Source organism: Helianthus annuus, chromosome 8 (genome assembly GCF_002127325.2).
Source record: "Helianthus annuus cultivar XRQ/B chromosome 8, HanXRQr2.0-SUNRISE, whole genome shotgun sequence".
Lineage (NCBI taxonomy): Eukaryota > Viridiplantae > Streptophyta > Magnoliopsida > Asterales > Asteraceae > Helianthus > Helianthus annuus.
This window is the reverse complement of record NC_035440.2, coordinates 105,713,799-105,726,553: the sequence shown is the minus strand read 5'-3', so window position 1 is coordinate 105,726,553 and position 12,755 is coordinate 105,713,799. Positions and strand designations below refer to the sequence as shown.

At 34.8% G+C, this 12,755-nt stretch overlaps 1 protein-coding gene across 2 annotated transcripts; it reads right to left on the bottom strand.

The window, feature by feature from the left end:
• Positions 1 to 1,190: 1,190 nt before the first annotated feature.
• LOC110889390 (heterogeneous nuclear ribonucleoprotein 1) lies at positions 1,191 to 8,096 on the bottom strand. 2 transcript variants are annotated; one of them, XM_022136902.2, is made up of 4 exons: positions 7,952 to 8,096; positions 6,477 to 6,750; positions 4,168 to 5,347; positions 1,191 to 1,541 (listed from the first exon to the last, which is right to left on the bottom strand). In XM_022136902.2, the coding sequence occupies exons 2-4, from the start codon at positions 6,696 to 6,698 to the stop codon at positions 1,528 to 1,530; spliced, it is 1,416 nt and encodes a 471-aa protein (XP_021992594.1). In that variant the 5' UTR covers positions 6,699 to 6,750; positions 7,952 to 8,096; the 3' UTR covers positions 1,191 to 1,527. The 2 variants fall into 2 exon arrangements, with proteins under 2 accessions (XP_021992594.1, XP_021992593.1); XM_022136901.2 differs by having other exon boundaries at positions 7,746 to 8,084.
• Between the last annotated feature and the right edge of the window lie 4,659 nt (positions 8,097 to 12,755).

The window sequence follows — 12,755 nt, the reverse complement described above, 5'->3', positions numbered from 1 at the left end:
GTGGAAACTACATGACTATATCTTTGCTTAACCGAAATAACCAAAATCTAAACCCTCATTTTAAAGTTGAAATGATTGATTTGATAGGTACCAAAATGTGTATGTAGAGCATATCGTTGAATAGGTTCCTGCAACATGTATAAAACTAGTGGGTTACACCGGCGCTCTGCGGCGAGGCGACTCATTTTTTAATTTAAAACAGAACATAGACGTGGTGGTAAAAATAATGCTAATGGTGGGTATCTAGCCGATATTGGTTTGGTTCATTACGGTATCAATATGGTACCCACACTCGATATAGCAAGCGAAAGAGAAAACTTAAAAGTAAAGTCGTCATAAGTTCAAAAGGATGTCGACACATGTTTTACATCGATTGAAAACCATAGTAAACGAATGCTAGAAATTGTTCTAATAGTACCAATATCGGTACTAATGTTTTTCGATGGGTACCGGCTCGATCTGCTTTAAAAAATTATATATCGCGTATTTAGTTTTTGTAAAAAAAAAACTAACGAACGTAAGTTATAAGAGAAAATAAAAGTATTGGGTTAAATGTGTATATTATCTATAGTGTAAGGGGTGGATTTGAAACTTGAAAAGGTTAAAAAATAGAAAAAATAAATAAAAAAGTTAAAACATGTACCTGTAAGCTTTGAACATATGCACCAAATCAAAACTAATTACTATCAACAAAACTTCCTAATTGTTATATTTACATAAATATGAAAATCGTTTAAATGAGTCATAGTCAAAAGGTGTGTTTGGGATTTGCTTATTTCAAACTACTTATTCGCCTTTTAAAATTATACAGTTTTGTATAAACGGTCTCAAACACGCACAAAACAGCTAAAGAGATGCAAGTTTTTTTATAACTAAACCCAAACACCCTAAAATGGTTCTTTTTTGATAGAAGATCATTAGGAGTGTCAATTCCTAACACGACCCAAACCAGACACGGAAAAAGAAAGGTTTGGGTTGGCTACCACAACCTGTTTTTTAAACAAGTTGGGTTCGTGTTAACCAGTTTTAAAAACAGGTCAGGTTCGGGTTGGGTTATGGTTGCACATTTCAACCTGCCAACCTGTAACCCGTCAACCTGCCAACCCAACATGATTAACACCCCTAAAGCTGATGACCTGATGAAAGAACACAATTAAAAGATGATATAACCAAGTAACTTTCAGGAAAAATGTTGCAAAATAAAGATACTATTATTGCTCTATTCTATTATTATCCTTATTTAAGGGATGCACAATATATCACTCATTCTTGATCTTACAACTTGAATGAAACCTAAATGTCAATTAGAAATCAAAATTCATAAACTTGAACAAAATCCCATTTTTAAACTGCCATTCTTGATGTGTATAAATGTATCTTATCAAGAACATCCTTGGATCAAATTGCATTAGAGATGCTGACGTGGCGTATGCTAACGAGGGATATGTACGAAAATCGCAGTTCAGTTCAACCGAGAATCAGTCCTCCTCCTAAAGTTGCTTTATCGTATGCAAAACATGAAAACTTCTATGCAGCAATTTCTGTAAAAAAAAGAGTAAAATAATAGGTTAATACTAAATAAGGAGTAAAAAAAAACAAGTAAATACTAACTAAAGAGTAAAAAAAAAAAACAGATTAAGTATTGTTTCAACTCGAGTCATAAGAACAATAAGATCAGAAACTCATCAAAGAGTTTACATAGCCCCTATTTTTAGAAATTGTAGTGTAGGTATTTTCAAAACAACAATGGGTTGTTTGCATAGAAAGGGCAACGACGACGGTTTGAAGCAGCAAACACTCTCATTACATTAACAATGCCTTTTACACTATCAAAAGTTGATGTGGTCATTTGGCAAGATAGGAGGGCCTCCAAACAAATTCGGGTTGAAACGGATCATGTTCAAGTATGGTTAAAATGGGGTTGAATTGATCCGCTAACACTATAGTGTCCATGTTTAAATCATATAATAAATAATGAATGTGTCACTCTCATAATAACAACAATCCAAATCTTTTAATAAAACAAGAGTAAACTTTCGTTTTGTTCCCTGTGGTTTGGTCACTTTAACGGTTTTGCTCCAAACCTTTAAAAATAGCCATTTTACTCCCTGATGTTTCGGTTTTTTTGCCAGTTTGCTCCCCGCCTCTAACTCCATCCAAATTGTTTGTTTTTCCATTTTGCTCCCCGCAGGGAGCAAACTGGCAACAAAACCAAAACATCAGGGAGTAAAATGGCTATTTTTGCAAACCGTTAAAGTGACCAAACCACAGGGAGCAAAACGAAAGTTTACTCATAAAACAATTTAGGAGGTTGTATGCATTAAAATGATCAAGAAAGAAATCCAAAAGGAACTCAAGTTTTTGGTGCAGTTACCCAAGAATTGAGACAATTCAGTTTTACTAAAATAGTTTCATTAGCTCCCAAGGTGTTATAAAATGAGACTACGATATGGTTATAGTAGGGTATTTAAAAGAAATAGATTAAGATTAATCTAGTAGATTTTGTCTCATGTATATACCTTTCAAAATTCATATTAATATTCATTAACAAATACGTAAAAAAAAAAAAGAAATCTTTTAATAAAACAATTTAGGAGGTTGTATGCATTAAAATGATTTTCTTTCAACCCGTTTGATCTATTTGACATGTTCCACTAATAGCTAAACCAAATGATTTGACCAATTGACCCATTTGAGAAAAAAAAAAACACGACCAAATCGGCACTTTCTAAAGTCTACAAATAGGTTTCATAAGAAAGGCTCCACCCATAGTTGTGATCATCCTTGGAAAGAAATAAAATATATTTCCTATACTTCTTGCTCTAGTTTCTATCTCTAGTCTCTTGAATAAAATACAAGTCTTTCTTAGTTCGAGTTGAGTCTAGTGTCTTAGTAACCCTAGTGTCTTACTAGTCTCCATCTTCAGTGTCTTACTATTCATGTTCATAAACACGAACACAAACAAAAGAAACGACGGTAACATCTTAGATAATCTGTTATACATTTGATTATCAACAATATAAGAGAATTCCAACAGGCAGATGAGTATCACCATATTTAAAATAACAAGAAGAATCAAATTTATGATTGAGTAATTGGCATTTCAAACCATCATACTTGATTTTTATTGCATGCAAAACCATCATTTCTGCAAAAAATGCACGTACAAAACTATTTTGCAAGAATGAGTGATTAAGGACAAGAACTGCCCTTGGTTTTAAAATGCGCGCATAATGCATGATGCGCCCGATGCGCTGATGAAAGCGCATCGCAACAGCTGATGCGATGCGTTTACGTGATGCGAGAATATTGCGCGCATTTCGCATAATGCGCTCATCGCATAATGCGCTCAGATGCATGCAACATTGTTTCTTATGCTTTTTTCCAGATTTTATGAATTGTGTTCGGTTTACTCCATCATTAACATCTTAGTATGCTTGATTTGAACCAAAAAGCACAACTCTTATCTTCTAATTACGTCATTTGTTTTACTTTAAGTATGTTTTTATAATTTTTATGTATAAATAATTTTTAAATATTTTTTTTATAAAGAACACATCACATACGTGATGCGCTCGCATCGCACATCACGCATCGCGCATCAGATTTTTGGACTAAACACATCGGAACGCATCACGCAATTTAAAACCAAGGAACTGCCTATGTGTTCTACAAATTATCGTCTTATCCACATTCACTCATTTTTACAAACAATAGCGTACTTCACATTTTATTCGATTAATCACATATATAACCTTCTAAAAGTTCAAATTTCACATAAATATACATGTGTGTGTGCGCGCTCATCCTTCTAAATTCATAGATCATATTGCTCCTTTCACAAGACTAAAAAAATATCATATTTATAGGTAACTGTAACAGTCTGTTTCACTGATTAAACTATAGGAAAAGAAAACCATGATTCGTTTGAGTGCATAATGTAATAATGTTCTCTTTGTTTATTTAATAAAACAAGCTGTTATAAGTAACTAGTTTTATTTCATTTACTATTTGAATGGGTAAATATATATTTTTGATGTATTCTAATATGATTCATGAAAATTTGAGCTTTTAGAAGGAATTTATTATATAACTGTTGAGACTCAAGACGAATATAACACAACTAAAAGTAAAGCATCAAAATTTAGAAGGATACGATAAACTAACCTCTACTCGTTTGTCTATTTGCAACACTATAATTCCCAACAAACTCTTCCGAATCTCTATCCACCACACCTTCAGCATTACCAAACACATCCCCAAACGAACCCGAACCGTCAACCTCATTAGACGAAGATTGCCAAGTTGCATCTCCGTAAATCGAACCCCCACGGTACAAATTACCATAAAACCCTTGATGACCACCGCTCGGCCCATTAATTGACGATGTTGTAGCCACACCACTAACATTGTTTCTTCCAACTATCCCATAACTATTCTCTTCGCCCCTAAACCCACCTAAATTCCCACCGTTAAAACCCGAAGAACTCCCTCCGTTTTGAGAATTTAACGGCAGTGAACCCCACGTTGCTCCATTGTTCCCAAACACTCCAAATCCACCACTTCCCGAACCCAAATATGAACCTGATGGTCCTGATCCGATTGGGCTAGTGATCCCACCATTTCCCCACACGTTTCGAGATGACGAACTCGTAGGTGGCTCGGTTCTCCCGCTACCTTGATTATACCCGATAGGAGTACTGTATCTATTCGGATTTCCACCGAAATGTGGGCTCAAAACCCGCCCGTAACCCGAGGACCCACCGAATGCGGTCGGGCTCAATGTGGGTTCCATATTCAAGCCCATACCGTAACCCGGTGAATTAAACTGAGGGAACCCGGTTCGAGCGCCAACGATTGGGCTAAACCGGCTATCCATCCGAACTCCAAAACCGCCAATCGGGCTCATGTTATAACCTTGTGGGTAGCTACTTGTGAGAAATGTGTTTGGTCGATTTAACCCGTAATTATATCCGATTAATGGACTACGGCTTGGGCTTGGAGATAGCTCTTTAGGGACGGCCCGTTTGACCTCAACCATTTTACCGTTTAGTTCATGGAACGTTTTGTATAATACTCGATCCACTGCTTCTTCCGAATCGTATGTGATAAAACCAAAACCTCTTGGCCTTTGGGTATTGTGATCGTACATTACGACTACGTCTGCAATTGTACCGAATTGATCGAAGTAAGTTTTGAAATCGCTTTCAGTTATGTTTGATGGTAAACCGCCTACGAATATCTTCTTTGTGCGCCCCATGGGACCCACTGGTGATCCTTGAATGCTACTAATAGTTCGGTTTAGTCCATGATGGTCTTCCCTTGGAACAGCTTTCTTTGCTTCAACCTTGAAATTTAAGACCAAGATAAAAATCTGAGTTAATTACTCTTTTCGTCCCTATGGTTTGTCAAAAATCACTATTTCAGTCCATTAGTTTAAAAATTGTGATTTCAGTCCCTGTGGTTTCACTTTCGTAACCATTTCAGTCTCTGTGTTTTCACTTTTGAAACCATTTCAATCCATTTATTTTGTTAGTACAGGGACTGAAATGGTTACGAGGTGGACTGAAATGGTTACGAAAGTGAAACCACAGGGACTAAAATCGCAATTTTTAAACTAATGGACTGAAATAGTGATTTTTGACAAACCATAGGGACGAAAACAGTAATTAACTCTAAAAAACTAAACATGAAATATGAAAGAAAGAATCAAAACCCTAAAAATGGTTCTTAATGTATGTAGAGGACACCTAAGTATTCTAATTTATTTAATTAAGACCGCCCATATATTCAAACAACTTGATAAGTCACTCAATATGTCTCTTGCTTATTGAGGACGATGCGCTGCAATTACATGATGTGAGGATGATGCGCTCTAAATCACATAACATGCCCGCATGATGCGCATATTTTTTCTGAAATCGACCACTATAGAGTAAAATTGTACAATGAGCTTGTACAACGTGCTTAATAAGCTTGTACCATAAGCTTGTACAATGAGCTTATGAAGTTGTTAAGCGAGTTCCTACATAGTTTACTTGTACCTTTTGCATAGACTACTTGTACATATAAGAGTTCAAGGCTTATTTTGGTTATATTGAACTTCTTCGATGGTACTAGAACTAGAGCTATTTTTTGTATTTATTTATTTTAATCTCTAATTTTTTAGTTTTTAAAGTTAACAACTTAAAATATTATCTATAATATTTTTTTTTAAAATAACAAATGCCTCGCGTACGTGATGCGCGTGCATTACACATTGCGCATCGGCTTTTGGGATCAAAACGCATCGGAGCGCATCGCGCATTTTAAAACCAAGTCTTACTCTACCCTTTAACACCTAATTTTGTTGTGACTTTGATACTGAAACACAATCATATAACCATTGTCAAAAGACAACATCCAAACACCCCTAAAACAAACTTACAAACAATCACATTCTGTAACATATAGCGTTTCATAATAAAAAAACTTACCGTTCGACCATCAATCATGTGTTTCTCCATCACAACTCTTTCAGCAACAGCAGGATCGACAAACACTACGAATCCAAACCCTCGTGCACGACCCGTTAAACGGTCTCTCATAATAACCGCCTCACTAACCTCCCCATAACTACCAAAATACTCTTTTAACCGATCCTCATCCGTATCCCACGAAATCCCACCAATAAACAGCTTCCCGTTATCCGGTTCCATCTTCTCCACAATAACCTTAAACTCAACTTGCTACTTGCTACCGCAACTTCAACTACAATTCAAAAACACAACAAACAACATTGTGATTAACTAATTATAACATTAACTGTATTTCTACTTTTCTAGCAACCAATGTTTTTAAAAACGTTCAAACCGGCAGGTATTACTAGTTGAACTGGCTACCGGAGACATCACCGGTACAATAGCGCCCGGTCTAATTAGGTTAGTTCTCGGACCGCCGAAAAAATTCGGTATTACGGGTGCATACCCATGTTCAATTTTGAGTTTTAACGAGAATGAACCGGCTTCTCAAACACAAGGTTACTTGTTATATATGTTACTTATCTTACGTAAGTTTAGTATATTATGATTATAGGTAACCAAAGTTTCTTATTTTATATTGCAGGAAACGAAAATAGTTATGTTCTTGTTGATGAGGATGGCGGTGATAGTGAACTTCGTCTTTTAAGCGATTGTGAACTTGATGCATTCAGCACTCCAATGCCATAAACCTATTGTAGACTTTTATTGAAGAAAACTTATTGGAAAATTGATTGTTGATTATGAAATTATGTAGTTTTAGATTATTTTTTGAGTTGAAGTTGTATCTTTATGGAACTATAGGGTTGACTAGTAACCGGTTAAACTGTCCGGTACAACGGGTTGAACCGTTTCTAAGCCTAACCCGGTATAAACACCGGTTTTCAAAACATTGTTAGCAACAAAATATTAAAATTTAGCTAATTTTAGATCAGTAAACAAGTTATAAACAAATCTAATAATATATAACTTAAAATTTTCATAAATCTGAAGACAATTCAAGAACACTACAAACAGTACTATAATTAACTAATTATAACAGTTAACTGCATTTCTAGCAACAAAGTATCAAAATTTAGCAAATTTTAGATCAGTAAACAAGCTAATAATATTTCACTAAAAAAATTCACAAAAATGAACAGAATTTCAATCATAAACCCTAATTTAACAGATCTACACACAAATAACAAAATATCAAAAAAAAAAAAAAAAAAACTAATTAATTACCTAATCTTGATGAAATTAAACAGAATCCAGTGATCAGATTACCAACATTCAAGCATGAAAAACTTTGGATTTAAATTCAGATTCTTGAAAATCAAGAATCTGTACGGATCACAGAGGAATCAGATTGATTAAGATGATGAAATCGAGTGAGAATTTGAGATAATTTGGCGAAGATGATGAGAAATTTGATGTCTTTAAGGACTCACCATTAATGGAACCTTGTGATTTGAGAAACAATGAAGACTAATAAGATCTAGAAATGGAATGAGTAGTATTTTTATTTTATTATACATATAGAAGATGAAAACAGAGGATGTGGGTGTTGTCCACTCTCTTTCTTCCCCAAAGGTTTTTTGTATGTATAGAGGACACTTTTGTTGAGTTTTGGAAGTTGAGGGGTGTCTTTGTACTTGTTCGTATTGTTGGAGGGTGGGTTTTGATAATAAGATGTTGGTTCAAGGGTTTGTTACACTTTCGGTTTAAGAGGAATGTTTTATTTTGGGATGTTAACTTGAACAAATGTATATAGATTAAGGATAAATAGGTAGATATTAGAATTGGGTAGACCTTGAATACATATTTAAGTTTTAGTGTTGGTGACTTGAAATAGGTTTACAGACCTATAAAGAGTTAAATGTCAATTTAGCCCCTGTAGTTTAGGTTATTTAGCTATTTTAGTACAAAGATTTCATTTCTTGACTGTGGATTCAAAAAGGTTTCACCGTTGCCATTTTAGTCCACTGAGTTAACTTCATTCATTTTTTCTGTTAACGAGAAGGGCAATTCGGTCATTTTATATGGCCGAATTGCCCTTCTAGTTAACAGAATTACATGCAAAATGACCGAATTGCCCTTTTCGTCAACAGAAAAAATGGATGAAGTTAACCCAGTGGACTAAAATGGCAACGGTGAAACCTTTTTGGACCCACAGGCGAAAAATGAAACCTTCGGACTAAACTGACCACAAGAACTAAAATGGCATTTAACTCTATTATAAAAATGCTATGTCGGTTCTTTTCATATAAAATATCGTTCACTTTTTACACATTAAGTTGCGACCTTTTGCTTATTTTTTATGTTTTTTTTTTTTTTTTTTTGTCTAGATTATAAACAATTGACAGCAGCATTAATAAGGAAAAGGGTTGGTGGTCATGTGGTTTAAAAGCGGGTTCGATAGCGAGAACATTTTTGTTGACTATAGGAAGTTGGGTGTGTTTGTGCTTATTGGTATAGTTGGAGGATGGTTTTTGAAAACTAGACATTGTTTCAAGGTTTTACACAATTTTGGTCTATTTCTTTTTATGTGGGTTGTGTTTTGTTTTGGGTTGTTACCTTACGACATGAACACCATAGGTTGAGGTTAAATATATTGATCTTAGAAACGAGTAGACATTGAAACACATTTAAGTTTTGGTGTTGGTTCAAATAAGGGTAGCACACCTATTTACAACCTATTATATAACACATAAAAAGGCTATGTCGGTTCTCCTTACATAAAATATTGTATACTTTTTACATCTTAAGTTGCGACCTTTAGCTTATTTTTTTATGTTCACCTCTTTTTTTCCGTTTTATAAACAATTGGTAACAACATTAATAAAGAAAAAGGTCGGTAATATTGGAAAAATAGTGAAAATACGAGTTTTTTCACATATTAGAAAAATGATTTTTTTCCTAACTTTGGATATAAATATTTATATGTAACTGAGGCTAATATATGTATTTCTTTCGGGGTGTGTGCTCTATGAAGTGAGAGCTTTGCAACGAACCAAACCGTATCCAAAACGAAGCTAAACGAATGAAATATCGATGTCAGAAGTTGGGTCATTGTAAATGTTAAAGCTACGAATTTTGAAGTGGAAAAGAAAGGAAACGTGGGAACCTATCTCAAATATGTGGAGAGACAAACTTTGAAGTGGTATATAAGTGGGGGCTCTCCTGCTTTATTGTTTCCATGGAATTACACACTAGTATGGTCATTCGTGAGCGCATTGTGCTAACGATTCAATGTATAACACACCGCTGCGGATCTTATTTATCATTCCAAGATAAAATCAAGACTTTTCCATCCATTAATTTTTCTAATAACTAACATACACATATATATAGGTTGGTTGTTGTACAAAGTGATTTTTGTTTGTAAAATATACGGAGTATTTAAGATGCGACACATATATTTTTAGATGAAGGCATATACGTGATTAAGTTAAAACTTAAAAGTGATTTTTATACCCACATTTGAATTTGGTTATGTTCAATATTCAAATGTCTAGTTTTTGTTAAACGTTTCAATTATTGTGACATGGAAAATTTATGAGGCTACTTAACGAGTCTTTGTCTTTTTTAATTGTTTCATTTTGCTTCATCTCGTGTTTTGTATTGATAATTTATATTTTAATATATGTATGTGTTATCTTGTATAACTTAGTTGTTTTGTTTTGACTGTTGAACATAATAGTAACATCTAAAAGTAGCTAAAACATATTCAAAAATTTTCTTTCAACAACTAATATACTCTTAAACACTTGTATATCTTATACCTTATAAGTCTTGAAAGTTGAATCCTTGAATCCAAGCTCATAAGCATCAAACGGTCCAAATAGGGAGGAGGGGGGGGGGGGGGGGTGGTACTTAAATACTTTAAATTTAAGTTCAAAATTTATTATTTAAGTCAAACATCTATAAATAAAAGACTTTCCAAGGAGTTGGTCAATAAATAAACTGAACAAAAATGACTTTCACGTACATTTATACATGTGTATATATATGTTTGCCCCATAACTAAAAACTTAAACATACATTTATACATGTGTTTATATATGTTTGCCCGATGACTAAAAACTTGAGATTGAAGAAAAGTAAATAGACCTAGCCGTACTTTTTTATAAGGTTTTATAACATAAATATCTTAAAAAGGTACAGTTAGTCTAAAAAATATGTTTTTCTAAGACGGCAGAAACATCGGAGTGAGATAAAAGCGATGGCGGAAACATCGGAGTGAGACGAAAATGAGAATGCTCGAGACTTCATAACATGCTAATGTGACAATATTTAAATAAATCATGTTTCATTTCATGGAAAAAGTACAACAATTGCAACTTAAACAAATACAGCATTAGAATTACAAATAAAGAATTTAAGTGTGTTCTAAATCCATCCTAAATAGATTTATTCAAGCGTCAACATACGTTTTCCTGCAACATGTATTAAAATAAAATCAACACAAAGTTGGTGAGTATACAAGTTTGACTACATAGCGTACGTATAAAAGACTGTCTCAATTCCAACATGGCATTTTGTATACTAAGTCGAAACTAGCATGCATAACTATAGGTCAAACCTTTGTGTCCACTTAATAATGTGCATCCCTCGTCACCGAAGTGAACGAGACCGTATATTGTGCATCCTTCGCCACCGAAGTGAGCGAGACTGTAAATATTTAATAACTTAACAATACCCCAAACGGGCGGTGTGTATAACAACCCTCCTAGAACCCTTAACGTAACCCTAAATGTCCTAAAATATACCCCGTATGCGAGAAACGGACCCAGAATACCTTAATATTTATAAAAACCAAGAAAAACAAAATCTGGGAACCGCTCGCGGGGCGCGACTCCCTTAGCCATTACTGTCGCGGGCCGCGACTGGTTTTACTTGCTCGACACTGCATTGTGCCATATGTCCTGTGACACGACAAACCTATACATTGACTCGACCAAGCTATACTCGACACGTGTGCTCTCGCGGGCCGCGAGAGTGTTCGAGATAGGCTTCGCGGGCCACGAGCCGCCTTCGAATCAGCCTATAAATAGAGGTTGACGAGTTCATTTGCAATTCGTTCAAAAAATCGAATTCTCTCTCAACTTTCTGATAGTTATTATTATACCCGGGATATTATACCCCTATAAAGTGAAGCTCTGCTTCGTTGTAAGTATTATAACCCTTGCTGTTACCCTACACGATAGATCCAGGGCTCCGTAACGCATGTCAAGGCTCTGCCTGACTCAGTCGTTGGAGTTCTGTCTCGTGTTACACCCGATTGATCTAGGACCCCGTAATGCATGTCAAGGCTCTGCCTGACTCAGTCATTAGAGTTCTGTCTCGAGTTGTATGGTTAATGTGATTTGGGTTATTTTACTAACACGTGTGCATTGTTTAATTCTAATAGATAATAACCAGGAGAATCACCAAGAAGCTATAGTAGTATCACCTAAGTCAACAATGTGAGTACATTTTTCTTTTATAAACACTTTTTGTGAGTCAAATTGTTTTACCAAAACCTCAAATGTTTTCAAATACAATTACAGTGATTAAGTCTTTGTAATTCTACAATTGCTGTCAGTATTATGGGTTTTGTATACAGTAGTTGATAACTTTCACAATTGGGCACGGGTATCCAATGTGTGATATGACCATAGTCACAGATCCGTCGAGTGACACATACTAAACGAGTATTGTGTAGATATAAACATTGTAATTGCCCTTAATACTATAATGTGTAACAATTGATGCTTTACAAAATGGAATGTACTTACTAGTATTTCTTGCTGATAAAATGTTTTTAAAATGCGTTTTAGGTAACAAAATGTGAAAGCCAATAGAAGCCAGCTGGAGAGCACTGAAGGCTTGGAAAAGTGGCTATTAAAGTTACCTAAATAAAAAGGAGTTTTTATTTTCAATAATTAGGGTTTATCCCTACAAATGTATTGTCAAATGAACTTGGGTTTTATCCCAATGATTTATTATTATAAAAAGTTTGGTGTTTAACTCTGATAAAGATATTTCCTAACTACGGTCCTGATGTATTCCGCTGCCAAATTAATAAACATCGATACCACTGATCTGGATCTCGCGGGTTTCGGGGCAGGGGTCGGGGGCTGCGACGGTGTGCTACTCCTATAGTGCTATAATTGTTAAGGTGGGCTAGCCAAGTTAATGACAAATAGAGTGCATGAACGTTTTCTAGCATGAACAACCTAAGCATAACAAATAACATGTTTAGTAGATTGA

Excerpts from the sequence above, each read along its gene's own strand:
- LOC110889390 (XM_022136902.2), bottom strand. The coding sequence starts at position 6,698 with ATGGAACCGGATAACGGGAAGCTGTTTATTGGTGGGATTTCGTGGGAT. Across the intron at positions 5,348-6,476 it reads ACATGATTGATGGTCGAACG|GTTGAAGCAAAGAAAGCTGT; the intron begins GTAAGTTTTTTT and ends TTAAATTTCAAG.